A 23,005-nucleotide genomic window follows, 5' to 3' on the forward strand; every position below is an offset into this window, starting at 1 on the left:
ACCCACCCGAAAACCCCCCAACCACACACACACACATCACAATGGAAGGGTACGCCTCAGCCCCCGCGGCACTCCCCGCCGCCCAACGCCCCTGTCGGACCACCAATTCGCTAACGAACCTCCTTCCCATAGCTTGACAAGGACCGAGGAGGCCATGCTCCAGCAGCGTCTCCAGAAGCGCCAGGTCAAGGAGTTCATGAACGTAAGCAAGCCCGCCAACAATCCACGCTGCATGAGGAGACATATACGCCGCCTGCAATCTCCACTGGCCCTCGGCCGATCCTCCCCAGTCCGCCGCCGCCGCCCCTTTCGGGGAAAACGAAATCGAAGAAAAGAAGAAGCTGACCGCGAGCCAAACGTCACAGATCTTCGGCAACGTCGTTGACCACTGCTTCAACGCTTGCATCGACGACTTCACCTCCAAGACGCTCTCGTCGCGCGAGAACGGCTGCATCACCCGCTGCGTCCAGAAGCAGATGTTCTCCCAGCAGCGCCTCAGCGAGCGCTTCCAGGAGCACAACGCCGAGATGACGGCCAAGATGCAGCAGCAATAAACCCACTGCACGCATGTTTGCACCGCGTGAGGCCTCACTCAGAGAGGGAGGGACACGCATGTTCTCGGAACAAAACAATAGCACACACCTGTATAACAACCATTATTGTATGCCCCCGTTCGCGGGATGGCTTGGGAGCCCCTGCTTGGGTCGGGCCGGCCGAAGAAGGGAAAGCGGGTTCACTCGAACGTGTACATCACAAAGAGGGTGGGAAAGGGGCGGCGCGGGCATAGACAGCAGGCGGTGGATAATGAAACCCCCATTGCCGCGGTTGCTTTTGAAATACGAAGTCAAAATCTCACTCCATCATTCTACCTTTTCTAACAGTGCACACGGACTCTGGCTCACTTCATGAGGGGTCATCGATGTTGAAAGGCCAATCTGAGGTATCATGGCTACCGTACTGAAATTTCGTACTATCTAATGTCACACGGCCCGCGACGACGGTTGGTCTCGCGACTGCCAGTCCCCTCCGCAAAGAGTACATACATCCAACGCCCATAACCCCATTTTCGTCTCCCCAAGATGCTTCCTTCCATCCTGAGAGTGTGGCGGCCTGATATCAAAAGTCGCCATAGGCATAACTACTCCAAATCCTCCATGAGCACGTCTCGAACGGCCTCCATCTGCGCAACGACCTTGGCCTCGAGCACATTGTCCGGTTTCCTCTCATCCCCGGCAGCGTCGATAGCTGCGCCTCTCCATTCGACCTCGCGCTGACCCAGGGGCAGCAGCCGCTCCTTCAGAAGCTTGCGTGTTGAGAGCCAGAAGTCGATATTTTCCAGAAGTGATGCTGCGTCCCAATCAACTTCAGGAATGTCGCGATTGTTATTCACGCGGAGAGCGCCAATGACCTTGGTCAACAGAGCTAGCGAGTGAACCTCGGAAACAGCAAGGAGCGTGACGTAGTGCGGCGCATCGCGCGAGGCCGTACGACTAGCGCCAGGCGCTTCAAACCTCTCCACGCTCGATTTGAGAAGGTGGGGGAACTGGTTCAGAACATAGGCGACCTCGGGGGCCACTGTCCCACCGAGCGCAGTGAGGAGGTTGAGAAGGAGAGGTAGGACACCCTTCGCCCAAATGCTGTAACACCTCTGAGCGCCGACAACATCGGAAAATGGCGAGATAATGCCTTTACGCATGTAATTTGTAATGTTAGCTGACGTGAGGTGGCTCAGCAAGCCATCGGCCGCCATCTGCTCCGCGAGAGTGGGTAGTGTAGAAAGCTCCAGAAGGAAGAGCAGACTCAGCTCTCCATAAATCGGGTCGTTGTTGGTCGAGAGTTTGTCTGACCAAGAAAACAGAGATGTCGCTGCGTGCATAGCGTCGTATGACGCCATGATGTTAAGGATCTGAGTCTGGCACTGGTCCATCGCAGGCATACTCAGACAAGCCTGAAGAATGGCGGTTAAGAGGGCGAAATCCTCCGGCGCGACCGCCGCATTCGAGTCGTGCACAAGACTGATCAGTGATCTGAACCCCTTCGCGACAACAGTATCAAGGAGGTTGAGAATAGTCTGCGTCAAAGTTGCTGACGAGCCTTTGGGACCAGACGTTGAAGCTTTGAGGCTTTCCTTGTCCGCGGAGCCGTAAAGCCGCAGTGTGACGTAGACTGTCTTCAGGATGGTCCGGTGGTATTCGATGGACTCGGGTCCGAAGGGGTCTTGGACGGCGTTGATCACACTGAACAGGCTGCCCAAGATCTGCTTGATGTCTTGAGATGTAGGAGATGTTCCGACGAGCCGACGAAGCAACATCAAAGCCAAGTTGGCTCGATCCTCGACGATGCGCACGAAGATATTCTCAGGACCTTGAGTTGACTGGTTGGCGTTGAGACACTGCTGGGCTACCTGTAGCATTTGCTTCTGGACGTTGGGGTTCTCTGGCAAAGAACTGCTCAGTTCAAGGAGCAAGAACTCCCATGCGTGGAACAGAGACTGGGAGATCATTAGCAACTGGCTCAATTTCACTCTGAGCAGGCCAGACTTACAATTTGGGCATCGACCAGAGACAAGTTGGCGTTCGCGATGCCCATTTCATTTCTGAATCCATCATCTCGTCGACCGTGCCAGCCGGGATCGAAGTCCAGCATCGTGTTTGCACGATCCAGGGCATAGTAGTACCACTCTCCAAGCTCGCGAGGTTCTAATGCCATTCGCTTGAGGCTGTCAAGGGATACTCCAGGGTATTTGGATGCAAAATTCTTCGTAAAGTTGTTGTGCAGTGAGTTGTTGTAGCTTGCCACCTCGACACCATCACGGAGAAAATAGTCGAGATCCGCCACAAGGCTTTTCGCCAGCTCCTCAGCACCGCCCATCTGTCGCTGGTGGTACAGTTGCATAGCAAAGATCTCAGCGATGTAGGCTGCCATCTTAGCCTCGACCGCTGCCTTCGTGGCATCTGTCCTCGCGGTCGTGCTCGAGGTCTGTAGCTCTCGCACGAACCGACGAAGGGACTCGAAGTAGGATGAGTCTCTCTGCATCGTGAAGATTGTCCACGGCCAGTGGTTTTGCGCTGAAGCAACAAAGTCGAGAACCTTCAGCGCCTCCTCCCTCTCCAGGTCGTTGATGGCCTTCAGCTTGGCGAATGCAGTGCTTAGAACTGAGGTGGTCGCTGATTCAGTAGTTTTATTGTCACCCCTGCTCAGCGCGTCGCGAGGCGTCTTGCCTGTGAGCAGGCAGTTTGACATCCACTGCTGTCGGTTCTGTACAATGATAGAAAAGAAGTGCCATGTGGCACAAACTTCGGAGGATTGAAGCAATGGCTTCCCGAGGCCTGACAGGAGTTGTAGGAACGATCTGGACAGGAGCGGGCCGAGATATCCAAGCAGAGATGGGGGGTCGTCGTGAGCCTTTGAAGCATTGACGACCAGTGCCCCAAGGAGCGCCATCACGGGTTGCCTGAATTCTTCATCGACAGCGCTCAGTCGAGCGAAAACAGAGGTTGCTTTGAAGAGATATTCTTCAAACGCGGTTGAGGGCCGCTCCAGGAGAGATGCCACACGCAGCAATGAGGTTGCGAACCCGATCGTCGAGACTACCTGCCTCCTAATGGCAGATAGTTTGCTGAGGTATAGGGTGGAATCCGGGATGCGCAGTGCAGTGATCCAAGTCCCAAGAAGAGCCTGAAACCTCAACGAGCCATTGGAGCCAGAGAGGAACGACTTAATGATGTAGTCAGATGCTGGCTGCAAGCAGATGGACAATGAGTCGGGGCTTCTGGGGTCGCCGATAGAATATGTGTCAGTCACAAGCCTCTCCATGATGGGGATTAGATCTTGAACCAGTATTGTCTGGTGGATTTCCGATGGGAACCGCCAGGTAGAGGAGCTCTCGAAGACATCGACGGCACTTTGGGCAATAGCCAGGCTGACTCTTGCAAGCACCTTGTCCGCAACTCCAAGCCAGACATTGTTTGAGACTTTCTGGCGGCCGACAATCTTGTTGCCAGACTTTCGCTGGATGGCGCTATGCATTACGCTGTCGACAAGGCTCGAGAACAACCTGATAACGGAAAGCAGGAAATCAAAGCGATCGGGTGATAGGTCAAGTTGACCGACCAACCTAGTCAGCTTTCCGGCACGCGAGTCCGAGTTGAGAAGATCGCATCGGGCCATGTAGGACCAGACGCGGGTTGGGCAAAGTGGCAAGGTTGCGTGGAGGAATTGGACACACGAGGTCAAGACAAGGATACCAGGGCCATCGGCAGTCGCCTGGTCATCTTGTGTGTAGACGTCGAGCAGGCTGCAAACGACGGAGATGATATCCTTGTTGCCCGAAAGATGCTGGCTTGTCTCTTCCAGGATTTCAAGACCAGCCTTGAGCACAAGCTCGCCTTTAAGTCCTTTCTTCTTGCTCTTGATTGATTCAGATTGAAGAAGCGTTGAGAGCAGTGCAACAACTTCTGCAACGTCCTCCGTTCGTAAGCCCTCCAGCTCACTGTTGAAGGTTTCTGGTGCAAGATGCACTTCTAATTGTTTGCCTAGAAGAGCGAGTGCTGAATGTTGATACTCCATTAGCACAACACGGCCAGTGTCGGTGATGAAACGTCCGTAGGTGCCAGCGGGTACTATAAGCGCATCATCCTCGCGGGATCTTCTGCTCCAGGAAGACGACGTGTTGAACAGGGAGATATCAGCCAATAGGCGGAATGTGTTCGTGTTCTCCTCTTCCTGCGCCAACTCGTACTCCTGGAAGTCATCGGGTAAAGAAAAGGTGAGGGAAGGAGTCTTGCGAAGCAGGTTGATGATTGCATCGGCGCTTTCGTCCGTGGCAGATGCACTGGTGAGAGAACGGCAGAGGTTTAGGAATGGCAAGAACTCGTAAGGATAGCGGCTGAATGCTTGGTCGAAGTAGAATTCCAGGGCTCGAGGGTCCTGCAGTGTTTGAGCGGCGATGTCCTGCGCTGGATCCAAGTCCTGAGATAAATCCCAGTAGCTCTTGCCGGCGGAAAGGACCGAGAGCAAGGCTGTGACAGGATCTGACTGGTAGCCGACCAGAGGGTAGGTGGCCTTCAAAAAGTCGATGAATGTAGTCCGGATGCGAGTGCCCAACGCAGGGGCAAAGCTCCCTTCGTTTGATGCAGAGGCAGCAAAAACCATCTGTGTCACGATATCATAAACTCTGCCCTGGGAAGTGACAGCGATGGCCAGCTGTTCAATTGCTTGCGTGTCATCCTTGAGACCAGAAACCGCAAGAAATCCGTCGAACGGCAAGCCATCGAGAGAGACGATGCTGCCCGCGGACAGCCGGCGTCCGGTGCTGGGTCGAATCAAGGCCTGGGGTTCATTCGAATCGTTAGATTCGAAGACGTCTTGCGACCTCTGGTTCTGGATCGTGTCTCTTTTCTCCGAGCGCTCGGTGTGCGAGATGGTCATGCGGTGGGTGATGACGGTCCAAACAAACATGACAGGACTCTGGCTTTCGCAGCCGGCATCAGCAGCTGTGAGGATGGCATCGTGGATCTTCGACAAGACGTCTGACGAGGCAAGATAAGGGTTGTTCTCATCGGGGTGGAGGTCAATGTCTTGTGACAGGAAAGCCATTGCCCTTGTGGGATTCAAAAGCTTCAATGAGATCGCGCAGACTAATGTGTGAATTGGGAGCACAACGGAGGCGATGCTCTCGTGGACCTGTTTTTCTCGTTAGTGGGGCAATCTCTCCATCGCCATTTCAAAGACGACATACCGCAGACAGGCCTTCGAAGAAGACGCAAGACTCCATTAGTGTGAACCATTCAAGAACAGACGAGGGAGCCGCAAAAAGGTCACCATGGCTGTCCAGGGCCTGGAAAATAGTGGCCAAGGCGTGTGCAATTTCGGTCAGCAAGGTTCGTTGCCAGTCAACCTCGATCTCGTCGATCAAGATGCTCTTGTCGTCAGTCTCCCGTTCAAAACCGTTGCCAAGGCTATCGACTGTCCGAGCGATCCACTTGAGGTTGGTCGAAATGAGATTCTCCGCCAGCTTGGTCAGATCGTCGGCGGGTAGGACAGGGTAACTGGCTTCGGAAGCCTCTTCGGTGCCAGTGATAGCTTTTGGCTGATGGCGCAAAGTCTCACCATGCGTCAAGTCCGCAGCCATGGCCAGATAACGACGCTCTGAGAGGTAGGTCTGGAAAATGCGTAGGCGCTTCGCTTCCTCCTTGTCAAACACGGTCCATATGGCGTCGGCATCCATCGTCGCGCCAGATATGGGGACGAGGCTTGATGATTGAGAGTTGCTGACGCCAGCAGCTTCTTGAAGGTTGACGGCATCCTGTGTCGATAGTGGCCCTGCGAGATGAGCGGCAGGTCGAGCCTGAAATTCGAGAACAACAATTCGAAGCGCTGCAATGAGGTTGACATTGCCAGCTTTGCTGAGCCATGTAGCATCCCCCTTTATGGTGCCAATATCGTATTTGCCGTTCGGCGTCGGGGTCACGTTGATGGCAGCCGTCGTCGTCTCGAACTGCTTCTTCGTCGCATCGTTGGATGGGCTAAATGCAGTTGCTGGGTCTTGAAGGAGTGATCGAACATGTTCGTCTTTTAGAAATTCAGACAGGGTTTCTGTGTTTCGACGTTCGCCGTAGGGCTCAGCTAAAGCTTTGGCGACGAGCCTCCAGGAGCTGGTGGTACAGATGTGAGCAATGGCAATCAACAAGGCAGCGCAAACAACAGCAAGGAGCTGCATGGGAGGCACATACAGAATGCTGGTCTCGCCCTTGAGGCAGTCCTCCAAGGGAGGAAAATAAATCTGATCTGTCAGTGGCGCCATTGCCGCAGTGCTCGAGTGTGTGATGCAACCAAGGCTGCATGAGGCACCACTGCTGGCGAAAGTTGCGAATCAAGGCAGACGAACGCGGTCCGTCGCGATGCACCTTTGGAGCAGTGGTGTTGAGCTTTGGCGGTACTTTGGTACCTACCTACCTACTTCCTTCCTGCCCTGTCGTTTTTTGTAGAAGCTCGGACGTTGCGCGCCTACTAGCTAGCTTGTCAGCCACAGTCGAGAAGCCGGGGCTTTTCCGGATTACCAAGAATTGTGGCTCGCCGGTTCATTCGACTGGCCTGCCCGAATGCGGAGCTCTAGGAAGGCATCTTCCGAGAGATAAAGTCAGGGTCCAATGAATATAATCGCACTGTGATTCTTCCCTTGGGTGAGCCATGGTCCACCGTGCCAAATGTACAGAACACAGTGGTTCCATCACACGTATTCCGCCCGCAACTCAAAAGGCTGGCTTGAGTTGACTCACCGAGGCCACGTCAACTCTCAACAACAGGATCCCCAAGGGCCGCGCCAGGAGGTTTCGATTGAACTGTATCGCTCTGCAAAAGTGGCTGTCCGACAAGATGCCGTCGCTCGACATCATCGATCACTCTCCCCACCATCCGGACCCCTCGCCACCAATTCCCACGGCGTCAAACCTCATCCTCATCGACAATTATGATTCATTCACCTGGAACGTTTACCAGTACCTGATTCTCGAGGGCGCCAATGTCACGGTCTATCGAAATGACAAGATTACTCTGGAGGAGCTGGCCAGCAAGAATCCTACGCAATTGATCATTAGTCCCGGTCCCGGCCATCCTTCGACCGACTCTGGTGTCAGTCGCGATGCCATTCGACATTTCGCCGGGAAAATCCCCATTTTTGGCGTCTGCATGGGTCAGCAATGCATATTTGACGTCTATGGTGGCGAGGTCAGCTCGGCTGGAGAATGGCTACACGGCAAGACCTCGCCTCTGACCCACGATGGCAAGGGTGTGTATGCTGGGTTGCCCCAAGAGCTGCCCGTCACTCGTTATCATTCTTTGGCCGGCACGCAGGTCACTCTTCCTAGCTGCCTCGAGGTGACCTCATGGGTGGCAAAGAGTGACGGTTCGCCCGGTGTCATTCAGGGTGTCCGTCACCGAGAGTACACCATCGAGGGTGTCCAGTTCCACCCAGAGAGCATCCTCACGGCCGAAGGTCGTACCATGCTGAAGAACTTCCTTCTGCTTCAAGGAGGCACTTGGGAAGAGAACTCTCGTCTGCAAAAGGCTTCTGCCAGCAATGGCGCCGCCAGCAATGGTACTCCGGCACAGCCGGCGCCGCCCGCTGCCGGTAAGAAGAACAACATCCTGCAGCAAATCTACGACCGCCGGAGAAAGTCAGTCGCCGCTCAGAAAGAGATTCCTTCGCAGAGACCTGCGGATCTACAAGCGACGTATGACCTAAACGGAGCGCCGCCGCAAATTCCATTTGTAGCTCGGCTTCGTCAGACGCCATTCGACGTGGCTCTCATGGCGGAAATCAAGCGAGCCTCACCCTCGAAAGGAATTTTCGACCTGAGCATCAGCGCCCCAACCCAAGCCCGGAAGTATGCTCTCGCGGGTGCCAGCGTCATCTCGGTTCTCACAGAGCCCGATTGGTTCAGGGGCAGCATCGAAGATCTGCGAGCGGTGAGGCAGGTTCTGGACGGCATGCCCAACCGACCTGCGATTCTTCGGAAAGAGTTCATCTTTGAGGAGTACCAGATCTTGGAGGCCAGGCTCGCTGGTGCTGATACCGTCTTGCTCATTGTCAAGATGCTGACAGTCGAGGAGCTGGAAAGGCTCTACAAGTATTCCGTCTCGCTCGGGATGGAGCCCCTAGTAGAGGTACAGAACACGGAGGAGATGACAATAGCGTTGAACCTCGGGGCCAAGGCGATCGGTGTCAACAACAGGAATCTTGAAAGCTTCGAGGTTGACATGGGCACGACAAGCCGACTGAGGAGCATGGTGCCTGAGAACACCATCATCTGCGCGCTGAGTGGCATCAACACATACGATGATGTCCTGTTGTGCAAGAAGGATGGCGTGAATGCCGTTCTGGTTGGCGAGGCTATCATGAGGGCTTCAGATACGACCAAGTTCATCAGACAGTTGTGTTCGGGCTCTGACGCTGAGCCGCAGAAGCCCGCGCCAGAGCCGCTGTTCGCAAAGATTTGCGGCACACGGACCCCTGAAGCGGCGGAGGAGGCTGTTAGATCAGGTGCCGATTTCATCGGCATCTGCTTGGTGACTGGGGCTAAGCGATGCATTTCTGATGACACAGCCTTGGCCATCTCGCAAGTCGTTCATTCCTCTTCGCCGGCTCGTTTCCTGCCCCCTGTGGGATCATCGGCAGCAGGCAAAGTCGCGACAGACTTTTTCAGCTCGGCTAAGACACGGTTGTCTGGTTCAAGAACACTCCTGGCCGGTATCTTCCAGAATCAGCCCCTTGATGAGGTGCTCCACAAGCAAAAGCTCTTCAACCTCGACATCGTGCAGCTTCACGGTGATGAGCCTATTGAGTGGGCGAGCCTTATTCCAGTGCCTGTCATTCGCGCCTTCAAGCCTGGCCAGGTCGGAATTGGCCGCCGTGGCTATCACACGGTCCCTCTTCTCGACTCCGGCGCCGGCTCTGGCAAGCTCCTAGACTTCTCGAGTGTGACTGCCACGCTAGCTCAGGACCCTGAGCTGCGGATCATGTTGGCTGGCGGCCTTAACCCTGACAATGTGGTTGATGCTGTACGGGCCCTGGGAAAGTATGCCAGCCAGGTCATCGGCGTTGATGTGAGCAGTGGCGTTGAACAGGATGGCAAGCAGAGCTTGGAAAAAATCAGAGCGTTCATCAAGGCTGCCAAAAGTTGTCATGTAGTTGCGTAGATACGATAGATTGCACCCAACCCATGTCTAGGAAAACAAGAGCCTGTCGATTTAGTTGTGGTCAACGCCTGTGACAAGGATTTCATGAACTACCTAGATGTGGTCTCTGGAGGCCTTTGCATCATTGTCTCCTGGAAAGTGCTGCCAAACAAGCGTACGCTCTTCTGTTGTCGTTCCTTCAGGATTGGTTGATACGAACTTTGAACAAACCCCGTGAGCACCTTGTTATTTCAGTCAGGAGCCACGGTTCTGTTTCGTTTTGGGCATTTCCCTGAAAGCAGGAGCAGGTCTTCACCTCTGGCTCTCACAACCTCTTCCGCCAAGGACTAGGAAGTTCATTTGCGGGGATGAATCAGAGTTTCTTCTTGAAGATATAAGTTTCAGCAAAGGTTCTTCGCCTACAGCTAGCTCAAATCTCGGGAGAAGCTATCCACTTGTGCACCAGTTCACCTTTCATACAATCTATCCAGCATTCATCTAAACACGAACACAACGAACAGATCTTCCCCCAGCAGTTTGTATGCTGGAATCGTCTCATGCAGTTGGCCCCTCGATCTGCGCCTCTTTCTTATAATTTACTAAGCTACCTAATGCGAGCATCAGGCACTGCAACACCTGCCTGTTGAGGACCTTTCTTATCATTGGCAGCCATGGCGCCTGCGATATTCAAGAACATGGTGCTGGCAACAGCAGGGCCCCTACCAGGCCAATTTACAGAGGAGAATCTAGCCATGTGGATCAAGCAACGCAAGGGTCAGTTCGTAAAGGACATGGATCAATCTGTCACTCATCTACTTTGCACGGATGAGCAATACAAGGCACGGAAGAAGATCAAGAGAAGTGGGTTCAATTCGGCTTCAACCGGATATTTCCTCTCAAAATATGCTGTTTCGAGGCCAATAGTAAAGCAGACGTTGATACTGACTCTGTCACAACAGTTAAAGAGGCCCAGCAAAAAGGTAGTCGCATCCGCGTTGTGCATTACGACTGGTTCGAATTCTCGTGCAACCGTAACAAGAAGCTTCCGGAGAAGGAGTACTACTTCGACAACCTACTTGCAGAGGAGAGAGCTAAGCGAAGAAAGCAACTCGCCAAAGCCAGGTCTCAGAGAAACCTGGCAATCGGTGAGCATTGGATCAATCCAGGTAGGTTATTTACAGAGGGGGAGGAGCAATGAAGACACGGCGGCGAGCACCTGGTTGACCGATGCATCAGATCTATATCGAGTCTTTGCGGATGTTTGTCCCTTCGAGTACCAGGTTGAGCTCTTCCGCATCTTCACAGACAATTTTGGCACGTGCGAGGAGAAATACGTCCTCTATGTAAGTCCCAATTCACTGCCTAACTGAGCAACGCGACGCGTCTTCGACGGACGGTGTTTCCTTCGATCTCACAATAGTCGCGACAAAAACGCGGGTGATTTTCGACTGACAACACCACTAGCTCTTCCAGTCTTTTGCCAAACCAACTCTCTACTGGTTTGGTGTCAAGTACTACAAGAAGGACGACGGAAAGAGATGGTTGTTGAAGGCCATCAACCGACCGTCGCCCTGTTCCCGCCCCTTTTACACTGAATTCGACAAGTTCAAAGACTTCTTCAGGCTCAAGACTGGCATTGCCTGGCACGAGCGTATCACCAAGGCAGGCACGACCGAACGTACCTATTTCCAGTACACACCACCCGTAAGTCATGACATGTTGATTCTTCACCGACATTCATCACATTTTATTAGTGGCTAATAGTAGTGATAGACTGGAGGCAAGCCCGTTGGTAAAGGGCTGACAAGAGGAAAAACACTTGAAGAGTGCCTTGAGCTGAATCGTCGACTACGACAGATGCACCACGATTTATTTGGCGACACGCAAATAAACAGCGACGATAACCCTTCCACGATGGAGGGCCCAAAGACTCAAGATCCTGCTCAGGAGTGTGAGCACAATAGCAACCACAACACCAGCGACGCGACATATGTGGGAATCACGAATCAAGACGCCGCCGAACAGGAGTTGCTTGAGCTGCTCAAAGACAAAGGCATCGAAGAAGGTTTGGACCGAACTCTTTATTCTGTGGCCCAACACCATCAGAGCACATACAGCGGCGACCATAATGAAGCCCGTTCGCCAGACAAGACGAAGCTTGAGATACCTCAGCCCGGAAATACGCTTCTATTCCAGCCTGATCAACCCTTGTCTGACAAGAACTTAGCTACTCATAGCCCTTTCAGTCCGGTTGAGAATTTCAGGAGCCTCAGTATGCCCACTTTCGACGAGGTCGCTGCCGGGACGGACGCTGCTCAGGCGCAACTGATTCAAGAGTCTATCGACCAGGCCGCCAAAGACGCCAGGGGTGAAGAAGGCCAGTCGGTTTCTGAAATAGTCAACAAAAATGCCGGAGTCGACCCCGAGGGTCATGCCTCTGGCAGAAAACGGGCTGCCTCTGACAAGAGCAAAGCAATTGACGTGCTGCTCAAGGCTGCCAATGCCAGCCAAGGAGTCCGGGATATCCTGAGCAAAACCGACTTTGCTCGTATCATCGGCGAACTTGATGACTTACCCATCGAACAGGTCAAGGCTCGTGACTTCTCTCAGGACCAGGAGCCGGTGAAAAGCCACACGATTGTTGAGCCAGACTTTCTCGAGATTCCTACCGATGAAGTCGAGGAGAACCCTCTGAGCCGAGTAAAATTGCAGCCCTGCGACAGAGCTAGAATCAGAGAGGCTTTCGAGCACATGACCTGGTCGCAGAAGCGCAAGAGAGACACCGACAAGGAAATGGCTGCCTTTCGCACTCCCGAGAGTGCTGGCACCTTCATGGGCGCAGGTGAGGTCAGGGTGGTCACCAAGCGGGTCAAAAAAGCCGCGAAACACAAGTCCGAGGCTCGTCATATCACAAAGGCGATGCGAGAAACCGCAGGTGCTGAGATTACGCAGGAGGGCACCTTGCGGCCTCTGAGCGAAGAGCAAGTCGCCCATATTTTCAGCCAGCCCATCCCACAGCCTGGAGGCAAAATCCCCAGCAGCAAGGCTATCAGCATGGGATTGAGCCTGGATGACGTGTCGGGTATGGTTGATGAGATGTTTGGCGTCAGCAAGTTCGACGACGGCACCGACCTCATGACTGAAATGCACGGCGAGCGCCCTTGGCCTGCTGGCCATGACCCTGCCAGCCCCGAGGATGACCCTGCCCACACGAACGAACCCGTCGAGGACTTTGACACTCGAGCCCCGAGCTTCGCGGTTATGTCCGCCAGAACTGCGGCTCGTGGCAGCAGCGGAATCGAAGTGCACTGCTTTATGGACCGAAAGGCCGGCGAACACCGCAGTGGCATCAGCATGGCTCTTTCGAACAATGAGTCCTCGGCAGAGGACGACTACGTGCTCTCCCAGGGACCGAACACTGCCATGCAGACACACATCTCTCCTGCCGACGAAGCCAGCAGCCTGCATCAGTATTGGCAGAGCGCGCCCCGGACCGAAGCGTGCTTTGCACCGTTCGCTGAAGAGGAGTCGATGTTTCAATCATCAAATCTGTACCCCGATGTCTCGGCCCACTTCAAGCCGAAGACGAACTGAATTTGCGCTACACAAGGCACGTTTTGGCTTCGCCTGCAAATAGCGAGGCAAGCGCTGTTACGATTTGCATGATTCGCTCGGTAGTCATTGCATTTGATTCAGGTTGCTTCGCATGAGTGCGTCTAACAACGCTACGGATGGGTCACGAGATAACCAGGGGGGAAATGGTTGCTCTTATGAATAGCAAGGCATGGCATCCGGGTTTGCAAGGGTATCAGGAAGACGATTCAAGGCATTCATGAAGAAGATACCCAGAAACAAATGTTTCTCATGCTTCTGCGTTAGCTAAGTTTAATAGCTTGGCGAGCATTCTCGCTGATAGGATCGTTAATACCTTGGGACATGAATTCTTCCACCACTTGAGGTGTTTCCCAGAATGCGCCTTGCTCGTTACCATCCCATGTTTACGACCTCATTGATCAGAAGCGCAGCTTCGGCATGACGAACACCAGTAGCACCAACGCAACCATGAGCCCATACACCCAGGCGTAGAGAATCATCCTGCCGTACCACCCCTTTCCCTCCGTCATGCGCTTCAGTGCGCCCATACGTCGGCTAGCGGCATCCATGCCCTTTTCCGTCCGATCCATGCCCTCTCCTGCGCGGCTCAGCAAGGCCTTGTCCTCTTCGAGCGTCGTAGAGAACCGTTGTGATGACGCCTTGAGCGCACTGGCCATCTTCAAGATGGAGCCGGACAGAGCGTCTTGCTCGGCACGCTGGTGGTCGAGGATGGCCTCGGCGGTGGCCGTCGAGGAGCCCGTCTTCGTAGACAGGCCGGTAGTGGTGCGCCGGTTGGCGAAGAGGGCTGCGCGCGCCGTCGTGGCTGCAGTATCCTGTGCTGACGACGGCTGGGGCCCCCTCGCACGGAGCGTCTGGGTTGTCGTTGTCGCGGGTACTGAGGAGGCTTCTGGAGACGCATGCTCCGGATCCCGCGCCGTGGCTTTGGGCTGTTCCGCGCTGCCTTCTCGCTGGGTCGTCTGTGAGGCAACTGGCGGCGGCAGATCTGGTATCTCAGGTTCTGGATCTGATGCCTCGGCATCCTCTGTCCCCTCGGTCGGTATGTCTGTCGACTGCGAGTCCATGCTCTCGCTCGGTGTGGGTATGATTTCGCTCAGGTAATCTTCTCCTTCAGAACTGTCGCCATCGTCGTCATGTAACTGTCGAAAGCATCAGCCGGGGGCCTTGATCTCGAGTTCAGACTGCGTGCGCACCTGTCCCAGATCATGCATACGATCCACAAGCTTCTCCAAAAGTTCCCTCTTAACGTTCAGGTCGGTCTGCAGCTCTGCTTTCCGTGCCTGAAACTTCAGTCCCATCGCTTCCTGCTCCAGTCTTGTGAGGAGACTCCTCGCGTAGTCCAGGTTCTACGATGACCAGGTTAGACGACTTGTCACATCGACGCATGGCTGCGAAATGAAAACTTCTTACCGAGTTGATGCGCGCTCTCTCAAACTCGCTTGACCGCAGTCTTCGTTCGCGCGCCTGGTCTGCACGGAGGATCGTGTGTTCGAGTCGGGAGAGGAGCTGTGCTAGTTCGGCAGTGCCTCGTTCGGGCGTTGCGACTGGCGTGACGCCCAGTGCGTGGGAGAGTCGAGCCATTCTGGAAGCAAAACTCAGAAGTATGTGCAAATATGTGCAAACTCGTTGTCGATCTGGTAGGGTCGTCGCCGTCGTCGTCGTACCTTAGGGAGGGCTGTCGTGGGCTTCAAACGGCACTTTGTCAGGATGATGTCGTCGCTCGAGCCACCGTGGCTGAAGCTACCCCTGCGAGACATACTAGAGCACAAGCCAGGTGGCACTTGACTGGGCTTTTGGGTCGAAGCCCCGCTCTCCGCCAAACCTTCGCCCATGTGCCCATGGCCAATCCACTGCTGCTTATCGACTACGGCTCTCTGTCGTGTATCACGGCTCAAGGCAGGTGCTTCTTCTGATGACTTGTGACACATCCTGTGGTTGCCACGTTGCATGGGGCTTGGTTTGACGCGTTTTTCATAAGCCTCTTGAAATTGCTTACAGTACCTACCTAGGGACTGACTCTCAGCGTGACACCTTTCAGCTATTCAACGCCGATACCGAAACACGTACACCACCAAATGTAGCAGCGACCAGCACCAGTTGTTAGGTACTGTAGCATAAGCAGCAAGCGTGATCTCGCCAGAGAAGAGGGCCTGATGCCGTTCTGAGAACGCATCTCAATACCAGCCACAAGGGACCACATGTTTGGACCGACAGAGCACCGAGTTGGCCACGACCTAAGCGAGTTAAACAGACGAAAGCAGTGCCACGCGAAATGGCCCTGCATTTCAATGAATGTGCGTGCGGTAGTTGCCGTCTTGAGTCGCTCGTAGGTTCGGAAATTGGCCCGGACCCGCGCGACAGAAGCCAGAGCCTGCACCTTGTCCGCCTTGATTCGATAAGAAGCAACTCGTGATCGAGCTTCTCGTGGAGCTTTCAGAGTTGGACAGGCGACTGCTTCCAATGAGATGCCATCCGGACATCCATGACGAGATACCGTATACGCAGTCTCGGTTCATTGGTAGGCATCACTGTCTGAAGCTCACCCCGAATGCTTTTTTTAAGATGCAAAGTCACCGAGGAGGGGCGCCACAGTGAATGGGCTTGACAGCAGACCAATCAACCGGAGTAACCCTAAGCATGACTGGCCACCGAGGATTGCGTACTGCGATGCTGTCTTGAAGGCTAGCTCGTCGTCTCTAGCCCAAGGGCGACATGTTCCACATCCTTGCAGGTTGGAAAAACAGAGCTCTGTCGGAATGCTGCCGGTCCAAATGCGGAGTCAGTGATGTCAATAGAACAAGCTCCAATGGGTAAGGCGGCATATTTTGAGGCTCCCTCCTTTCCGCAGAGTGTAGATCACGTCTAGCTTCAGGTCCGCAGATGGGGCGCGGCCCCTCTTCATACAGAAGACTGCGTTCTACGTTGGGTCTCGGTCTTCATCACCTGAAATGACGAGCAGAGCGTGGAAGACCGACCTGGACCGCGAATCCCCCGCCGACCGCATGGAAATGAGAGTTACATGCGCGCGAAAGCCGTGACGACGTCATCGTGTTTGGAAAGGCTGGGGTTCCAGGGCCGACAAGATCTGTCACATCGCTCCACTCGCATCCGAAGCGCTTGTGACGACAGATCATGTTCGCAAGATCTGATGCCTGAGCGAATACTGTATATCCCTGGCGAGCAGGTGGTAGGAGGTAGCAGCCCGCTACCCAGCAGATACTGGTCCGGGCGGGTCCTCCTCCAGCCAAGAGTCTTTTTTTTTTGTGTTGTTGTCTCTCCCGGTTGCAGCCTGGCAGTTAGATAGACAGACCGTGAGATGGGCGCGCGGCCCTTCAGCTGGTACCGAATGCAGGCGGATAAGGGCCTACACATCCCATCTCGTGATGGGCCGAGCCTGACAGGGCAGAGACGGCGAGAGCTATACGACGAGCAGCAGCAGCAGACACGCCCTGCGAGGCGACGTGGTAGCACGGGATGACTCTGTGGCACCAGGTCAATAGTGCAGGTTCTGGCACTCGGCGCATGCACAACGAGGCGCGATGCAGCGGCACGGCGGGAAGCTTATATTTAGCACACCAGACCACCACGTCCAGCTCGTTCGTCGCTTGCGCTATATGCCATTTGTCGCGAGTCGAATGGAACCAAGGATTTTCCGGCTGACGCTCCTCGTTCGGAGGATGGACCGAGTTGCACTGATGCAGATGCAGGCAGTCGGAAAAATGGCAGGAAATGAAAAGTCCCGGGCCAGGCGTGCGTCTCGTGTTACCACACAAACCAACATCAAAAGCAGGCCGAGCTCGTCAGCCGAGCTTGTTGTTCGACTTTGGCGAGAGGCCGGTTGGCAGCCAGGCAGCCAGAACTTTGGTGATGATACGAGTTTGACGGTGCCCAGTGCCATGGATGTGGAGGACCTCGGCTCTGACCAAGAATTCAGGCTCATCTCGTCTCATCTCATCTCATCTCATCACCAGTGAGAGACCAAAAGTCCAAAGAAAGGTGGGAGTGGCTGCCACCTTGGCTCTTTATTTTGGTGCCTGCAACGAGTTGTGCTGGAGGCATTTCAGCCCCCATTGCATTAGCCACACCCACATCCGTACCCACACGCACACCACAGGCACCCAAAGTACTGCACTTACATGGTATAGGTACTGGACTGCTTGCTGACGGCACCACGTACTGGGGGTTTCCACCTAGACTGGTACCTCAGATCAGGCACTGGTGTGCTGGAGGGCACTAAAAGTAGGCACTCCAATGCTTCGGGCCCGGCAAAACCGCCATGTCTGATATGGATGGCAGGATGGATTCCCCTTCTGCACCCACCTTTGTTGTGCATGTTACTTTTGCAACACAGCCATCTCCATCTCCATTGTGACTGTGGATTTCTTCCCAGTTTCGTTCCATGAGTCTTTGCCACTGCCCAATAGAGGAATCTCGGATCCGTTCAGGTGTCTCCTCCAAGTACCATCTGTTGTCCATCATTGTTGATGGTGCCCCCTCCTTCCTCTCCCTCCCCCCCTGCGAGCAGCATCTCTCAGTTTCGTCATATCCACCGGCGACAGGCCTGACCCCAGCTACGCTGCATCGCACCGCTGACGACGGCTAGCTTGACTCGACGGACGACTTGGGTTGCTGTCCTGAGGCGGCACTGCGGAGCCCCCCCCCCTGGTTCTTGGACGCTGGACGCTGGACGCGGGTGCTTGGACACGGAGGCCTGGAACATCACCCCCATCCACCACAACTGGTTTCTCGATCCAGGGCTCCCCGCGAAGGATGGAGTAATCGAAATTGCACCCTGCGCCGCCAATATCAACAACAAAGCCAGCAAACCAGCAGGCAGGCAGCAGACAGGCAGGCCGTCCTTCAATACCAAGCCAACAGCACAGGCGGCTGCACAGCACACCTGCCGCCTGTGTGTCGCTTGTCATCCACCACGAATTCTCTTTTTTCCCTCCCCCATTTTGGTCTAACCGATCCAAAAGGCGTGACCACGAGCGAAACGAAACGATACGGCGCGATCCTGCATTGGGTATTCGTTCCAAGAGCCGCCCTGTCAGCCCAGTCAAAGCCCAGCCACGGCCTACCTACATAGTACCAACCCACAGAGCCGCTGATCGCGCTGTGCGCTATGCGCTGTGCTGCCCCTCTCTCTCTCGCTCTCCCTCTCTCGCTGTTCACTCTCCTCCGCATCCACCCCTGCCCAAGGTACCTACTTGGTACAGTGCCTAGGTACCTACCTAAGATACCTAGCGCCGGCTCGTGGCTCGTTCCCACTTGGTTCCCATCCCATCCCACAGCTCCTCCGAATTCGACCTGACGAGACAGGCCTGACTGACTGCATCACCCACTCGCTCGCCTTCTGGCCCGCTGGCCGCCTCCGGACCTGGCAAACAATCCCTTCATCCTTCCCATCATTGTTTCGCCGACGACCTGAACCACCCAGCTCGACACAACGCCGTCAGAGACACACACGCAGCTACGCAGACCAACTGTCCTGCTTCTCCCTGATAAGCCATCCATCCATTTGCTCGACAGAGGAAGCCAACCGCGCCACTGCAGCAAGCCTCGCGACCAAACCCTGGCCGTGTCGCACCTTTGCGCATTGGCACCCGACACTGCATATCCTCCTCCTCCTCCTCCTCCTCCTCCTGCCTGCCCCCCCCCCCCCTTTCGACACATGCGACGGGCCCTAATCTCACGATCCCACTGCATCCTCACCACCCCCCGACAATAACATCGACCGACTCGACGTGCCCAGCAACCTCCGTTGCTCACCTTCTCGCACCGTCTATCGCGCCGCGACTCGAACGACCGACTCTGGCGCGACTCGCGAATTGAGCTTCGACGCCCCTCGCGCCGTCGCTGCCATGTCAGCCGCGTCTGGCTCCCACCCTGGGGCCGCGAATGCAACCTCGCCCCCGAGCAAACGAGATCTGCGATCGTGGTGGAAAGGCTTCAAACTACCGTCGAAGCACCAGGAATCCCAGGGTACGACTCACTCCAGTCGCGTATCCCAAGTCCCACACAGAATACAGCAGCCAGTCTTCAGTGAAGACGTTCAAGACCGAGTCGATACCGCCCTGCACCCGCTAGCTCATGTTTTGCAGATGCAGGATGCCCATGTCACGGCGAAAGCCTCTGTTGTTTCTAGTGAAGCGCCGGCTGTCTGGCATCTGAATCCTGCACCTGCAGACAAAGTCCCCGACCCCTCCCCTTCATTCTTTCACCGTCGCCTACACGCTTCACGCCCAGCCCACGCAATTCCAACAGTCAAGACCAAGACTAAAGAAGCTTCTACAGATACCCGATCCCCCGGCATCTTTGGCGTGCCCCTCCGACAGAGTATCACCTACGCAAATGTTGCCATTTCCCTGATCGACGAGAATGGACAAAGCTACATCTACGGCTATGTCCCCATTGTAGTAGCCAAGTGTGGTGTATACCTGAAGGAAAAGGGTGAGTTGAGCTGTAGAAGCTGTTCACCATTCGTCTTGGTGCTGACCCTGGCCTCCAGCAACCGGCATCGAGGGCATCTTTCGTCTCAGCGGCTCGGAGAAGCGCATCAAGGAGCTGAAAACCATATTCGACTCACCAGATCGATACGGCAAGGGCTTGGACTGGGACGGCTACACCGTGCACGATGCTGCAAACGTCCTGCGACGATACCTCAACGACCTGCCTGAGCCGGTTGTGCCTCTCGATCTCTACGAAAAGTTCCGGGAACCCTTGAAAGGCGCTACGAAACAAGCTGTCGGCGACGCAGAGGGACCACAGCTCATCGACAATTTCGACGAGCAAGGTGCCATCATTAAATACCAGCAACTCATCACCGAGCTACCTCCGTTGAATCGTCAGCTACTGCTGTACATTCTGGATCTGCTCGCCGTCTTTGCTGCCAAGTCAGACGAGAACAGGATGAACTCCCAGAATCTCGCCGCCATTTTCCAACCCGGCATGCTGTCTCATCCTGACCACGCGATGGCTCCTGAGGAATACCGACTTAATCAATGTGTCATCATCTTCCTGATCGAGAACCAGGATCATTTCTTGATCGGCATGCAAGGAACCGCGACGGATGAGAAGACGAAGCAGGAGATCGAAAAAGGCACACCGCCGATCAGTGGCCCGACGACGCCTACGCCCAACAGACGATCGACCCTCGGCCGTTCTGCGTCGAACGCAAGCGCTGGCGCCGACAGCGTTCGAAGAGACGGAAAGCTCCGGCGTCATCAGTCTACATCCTCGCGCCATTCACGGCACGACGGAGCCGTCACGCCCAACAGTCCTGGCCTGGTTGCCACTCCTTCGAGCGGTCTTGGTAGAAGCAACACCGTGCCATCGAAAAAGTCACCGCACCTGCCCGCTGGCAGATTCCGCAAAGACAACATTTCGCCCCTCACATCACCCACAGGCCCAGCCTTGACAGAACATATAACGCCAGCAACGCCGAATGAGCAGCCAAGCCCGTCCAGGTCCACTGCTCCATCCAGTCTTGCACCTCCAGTGGGTGCGGCCACCCTCGCACCTGGGTCTGTGAGTGGCGCAGGCAGGAGTCAAGAAAGGCTCCTCGAGCTGCCTCAAGAAGGAACTCCCACTAGGGAAAGAAACTTGCAGAGCATCTTCCAGAGATCGCCCTCGGGCGAGACCGAGCGCAGACAACCGAACAAGCTGAAGAAGAAGAGGATACCAGGCAGTGTGAACCCTAGTGCGGCAAGCTCTACCACCTCTCTTCAGGGAGCGCACTCGGCGGCCCCCTCACCGAGCGTCGAGGCGAGCAACCCCATGGACAATGCTCCATTCACCATCCCCGAGAACAGCCCACCACCTGCCCCGGCGCCGGTGGCCGCTGAAGCCCAAGCAGCGGAATTGACAGCTCGTGGTTCCCACGCCCCGCACCACACTTCGCATTATCCCGAAACTAATCTCAAGGCAAATAAATCGCCGCCAGCCTCTCTTCACTCCTCTTTCAACGAAGGCTCGGACATGGACCAACTGGATGAACCTGTGAGCATCTCAACGGCAGAGGCAGCCGATAGCATCAAGGAGAAGAAACGGCGATGGAGGCTGTCCCGCAGCAGGAAAGATGAGTCCGGACCTTCGCCTCCAGGAGTGACCTCGCCGCGGCTAGGCTTGGGCTCTAATGATCGTGCTGAGAGGAGCGCGACATCAATCGGCAGCTCCAGCAACAGACCACGAAAGAGCTTCACGGCAGAGGGCACCGACGTCTCGTCTGGTCCAGAAGTCTTCAGCCTGGACTCACTCAACCAGGAGAGGGACGCGCAAGACAGTGGGCGTGACGAGCCCAAGGGGCCGATTGGCTGGATTCGAAACAAGTACAGGGAGGCCAAGGAGAACGCCGAACAAAGGAGGAATAAGTCCCCTCCAGCGGATACGCGGCAACCCGGTGGACTGAGCGCCGCCATACTGCCGAGTCGAGGGAAGAGCCTGGATATCCGAAGAGAAGAGCCGCGATCTACACCGAGCCAGTCGGTTCCCCAAGCTCCTCAGCAGCCCGCAACGACGTCGCAGTCGACGACCCAGTCTCAGCCGCAGCCGGTAGCTCAACAGGCGACTCTTCCACAGTCAACGTCCCAGCACACAGCTCCTCAGCAAGCGGCTCCTCAGCCACCTATCACCCAGCAGCCACCGTCAGCTCCGTCGCAGCCGCCGGTCGACCAGCAGCAACTGACGCCGGCCCAACAGCCGGCCCAACAACCAGTGCAACCACCCGCGGAACAGCCAACAGAGCCGGCCCAGCCGCCACCACAGCCGCAGCCTCAGCCGCAGCCCCCGGTCCAGCAACAGCCGTCGCCTTCCACAGCTCCGTTCCCTGTGACTTTGCCCACAACGGTCGAAGAGCCAGAGGAGAGCACCAAGTAGAGTGGGTATACTGTAATGAGATAACATGGCATCGATCGTTTTGGCCTGAAAGGCGTGCACCAGCTGCAGGTGATCAGCGCTGCCGGGACGCGGGAGATCTGCAGCATGACAGCCAAGGGGGATGTACTGCCCACCTTTCCCTCCTGCTCCCCCTTCCCACCCTTTAATACGATTTTTATTCTTCTTGTTCTACTTGTTCCTTTTCCTCTGCTCCTTCTTGACCTCGTCTATCCGGGTCGAGGCAGATCTCGAAGCTGATTTCATGGAAACCACGGGACTTGATGTAGGCTTCTTGTGTGCTTTTTTGTCACTCCCCTTCCAGTTTTCCTCCTTACGTAGCGACGGGGGAGGGGGAAAGGGGGGGCAAAAGGGGGAAAACGGACTACTTATAATGTGCGGAGTCGTCTCTTCGTTATCGTTTTGCCGTTCAAATGATTTCCGCTCTTCACGTGGATGGAGTTGCTCTTTGCCTCCCCCGCGTGCTTGGGTCTGCTGTTCTTCTCATTTTGGAGGCTGATGAACCCTGTTTGCCTCCCTTTGATACCATGTATGTACTCTTTTTTTTTTTCTTGGGAGGTTGAGTCTGGCCTGTTCTCCTCCCTGTCTGTCTGCCCCCGTCGTGGACTGGAGGTCGGATGCGCCGTCGGCGGGGCGAAGATGATGTGATATGGAGAACACCTCCATCTGAATATAGCGGGGATGATACGATGCCTTTACCTGCCTGCTGCCTTGTGTGTGATGGTTCGTCTCGCGATATGGGAGTGCATGCATCTGAACTAATGATTGAAATACTGAACGAAGTGTTCATGGTTAAATTTTGCCGAAATATCGTACATGG

At 55.2% G+C, this 23,005-nt stretch overlaps 6 protein-coding genes across 6 annotated transcripts; 4 read left to right on the forward strand and 2 right to left on the reverse strand.

Moving 5' to 3' along the window:
* Positions 1 to 41: 41 nt before the first annotated feature.
* VDAG_05736 (mitochondrial import inner membrane translocase subunit tim-9) lies at positions 42 to 554 on the forward strand (the record flags this gene model as incomplete). The annotated part of the gene is made up of 3 exons (XM_009655133.1): positions 42 to 49; positions 133 to 202; positions 366 to 554. The coding sequence occupies 3 exons, from the start codon at positions 42 to 44 to the stop codon at positions 552 to 554; spliced, it is 267 nt and encodes an 88-aa protein (XP_009653428.1).
* Positions 555 to 1,138: 584 nt separating this feature from the next.
* On the reverse strand, positions 1,139 to 6,805 carry VDAG_05737 (uncharacterized protein; the record flags this gene model as incomplete). Its single annotated transcript, XM_009655134.1, has 4 exons — positions 1,139 to 2,491; positions 2,545 to 4,057; positions 4,229 to 5,685; positions 5,741 to 6,805. The coding sequence occupies 4 exons, from the start codon at positions 6,803 to 6,805 to the stop codon at positions 1,139 to 1,141; spliced, it is 5,388 nt and encodes a 1,795-aa protein (XP_009653429.1).
* Positions 6,806 to 7,377: 572 nt separating this feature from the next.
* VDAG_05738 (anthranilate synthase component 2) lies at positions 7,378 to 9,699 on the forward strand (the record flags this gene model as incomplete). Its single annotated transcript, XM_009655135.1, has 1 exon — positions 7,378 to 9,699. The coding sequence occupies one exon, from the start codon at positions 7,378 to 7,380 to the stop codon at positions 9,697 to 9,699; it is 2,322 nt and encodes a 773-aa protein (XP_009653430.1).
* A 770-nt stretch (positions 9,700 to 10,469) lies between these two features.
* VDAG_05739 (uncharacterized protein) lies at positions 10,470 to 13,272 on the forward strand (the record flags this gene model as incomplete). The annotated part of the gene is made up of 4 exons (XM_009655136.1): positions 10,470 to 10,539; positions 10,915 to 11,021; positions 11,452 to 11,743; positions 11,906 to 13,272. The coding sequence occupies 4 exons, from the start codon at positions 10,470 to 10,472 to the stop codon at positions 13,270 to 13,272; spliced, it is 1,836 nt and encodes a 611-aa protein (XP_009653431.1).
* Positions 13,273 to 13,691: 419 nt separating this feature from the next.
* Positions 13,692 to 14,871, reverse strand: VDAG_05740 (synaptobrevin; the record flags this gene model as incomplete). The annotated part of the gene is made up of 3 exons (XM_009655137.1): positions 13,692 to 14,429; positions 14,484 to 14,636; positions 14,701 to 14,871. 3 exons carry the CDS (start codon positions 14,869 to 14,871, stop codon positions 13,692 to 13,694), a joined length of 1,062 nt encoding a protein of 353 aa, XP_009653432.1.
* Positions 14,872 to 18,415: 3,544 nt separating this feature from the next.
* VDAG_05741 (rho-GTPase-activating protein) lies at positions 18,416 to 22,167 on the forward strand (the record flags this gene model as incomplete). Its single annotated transcript, XM_009655138.1, has 3 exons — positions 18,416 to 18,492; positions 19,046 to 19,743; positions 19,802 to 22,167. 3 exons carry the CDS (start codon positions 18,416 to 18,418, stop codon positions 22,165 to 22,167), a joined length of 3,141 nt encoding a protein of 1,046 aa, XP_009653433.1.
* Between the last annotated feature and the right edge of the window lie 838 nt (positions 22,168 to 23,005).

This window comes from Verticillium dahliae, genomic scaffold, assembly GCF_000150675.1.
Source record: "Verticillium dahliae VdLs.17 supercont1.11 genomic scaffold, whole genome shotgun sequence".
NCBI classification, from domain to species: Eukaryota; Fungi; Ascomycota; class Sordariomycetes; order Glomerellales; family Plectosphaerellaceae; genus Verticillium; species Verticillium dahliae.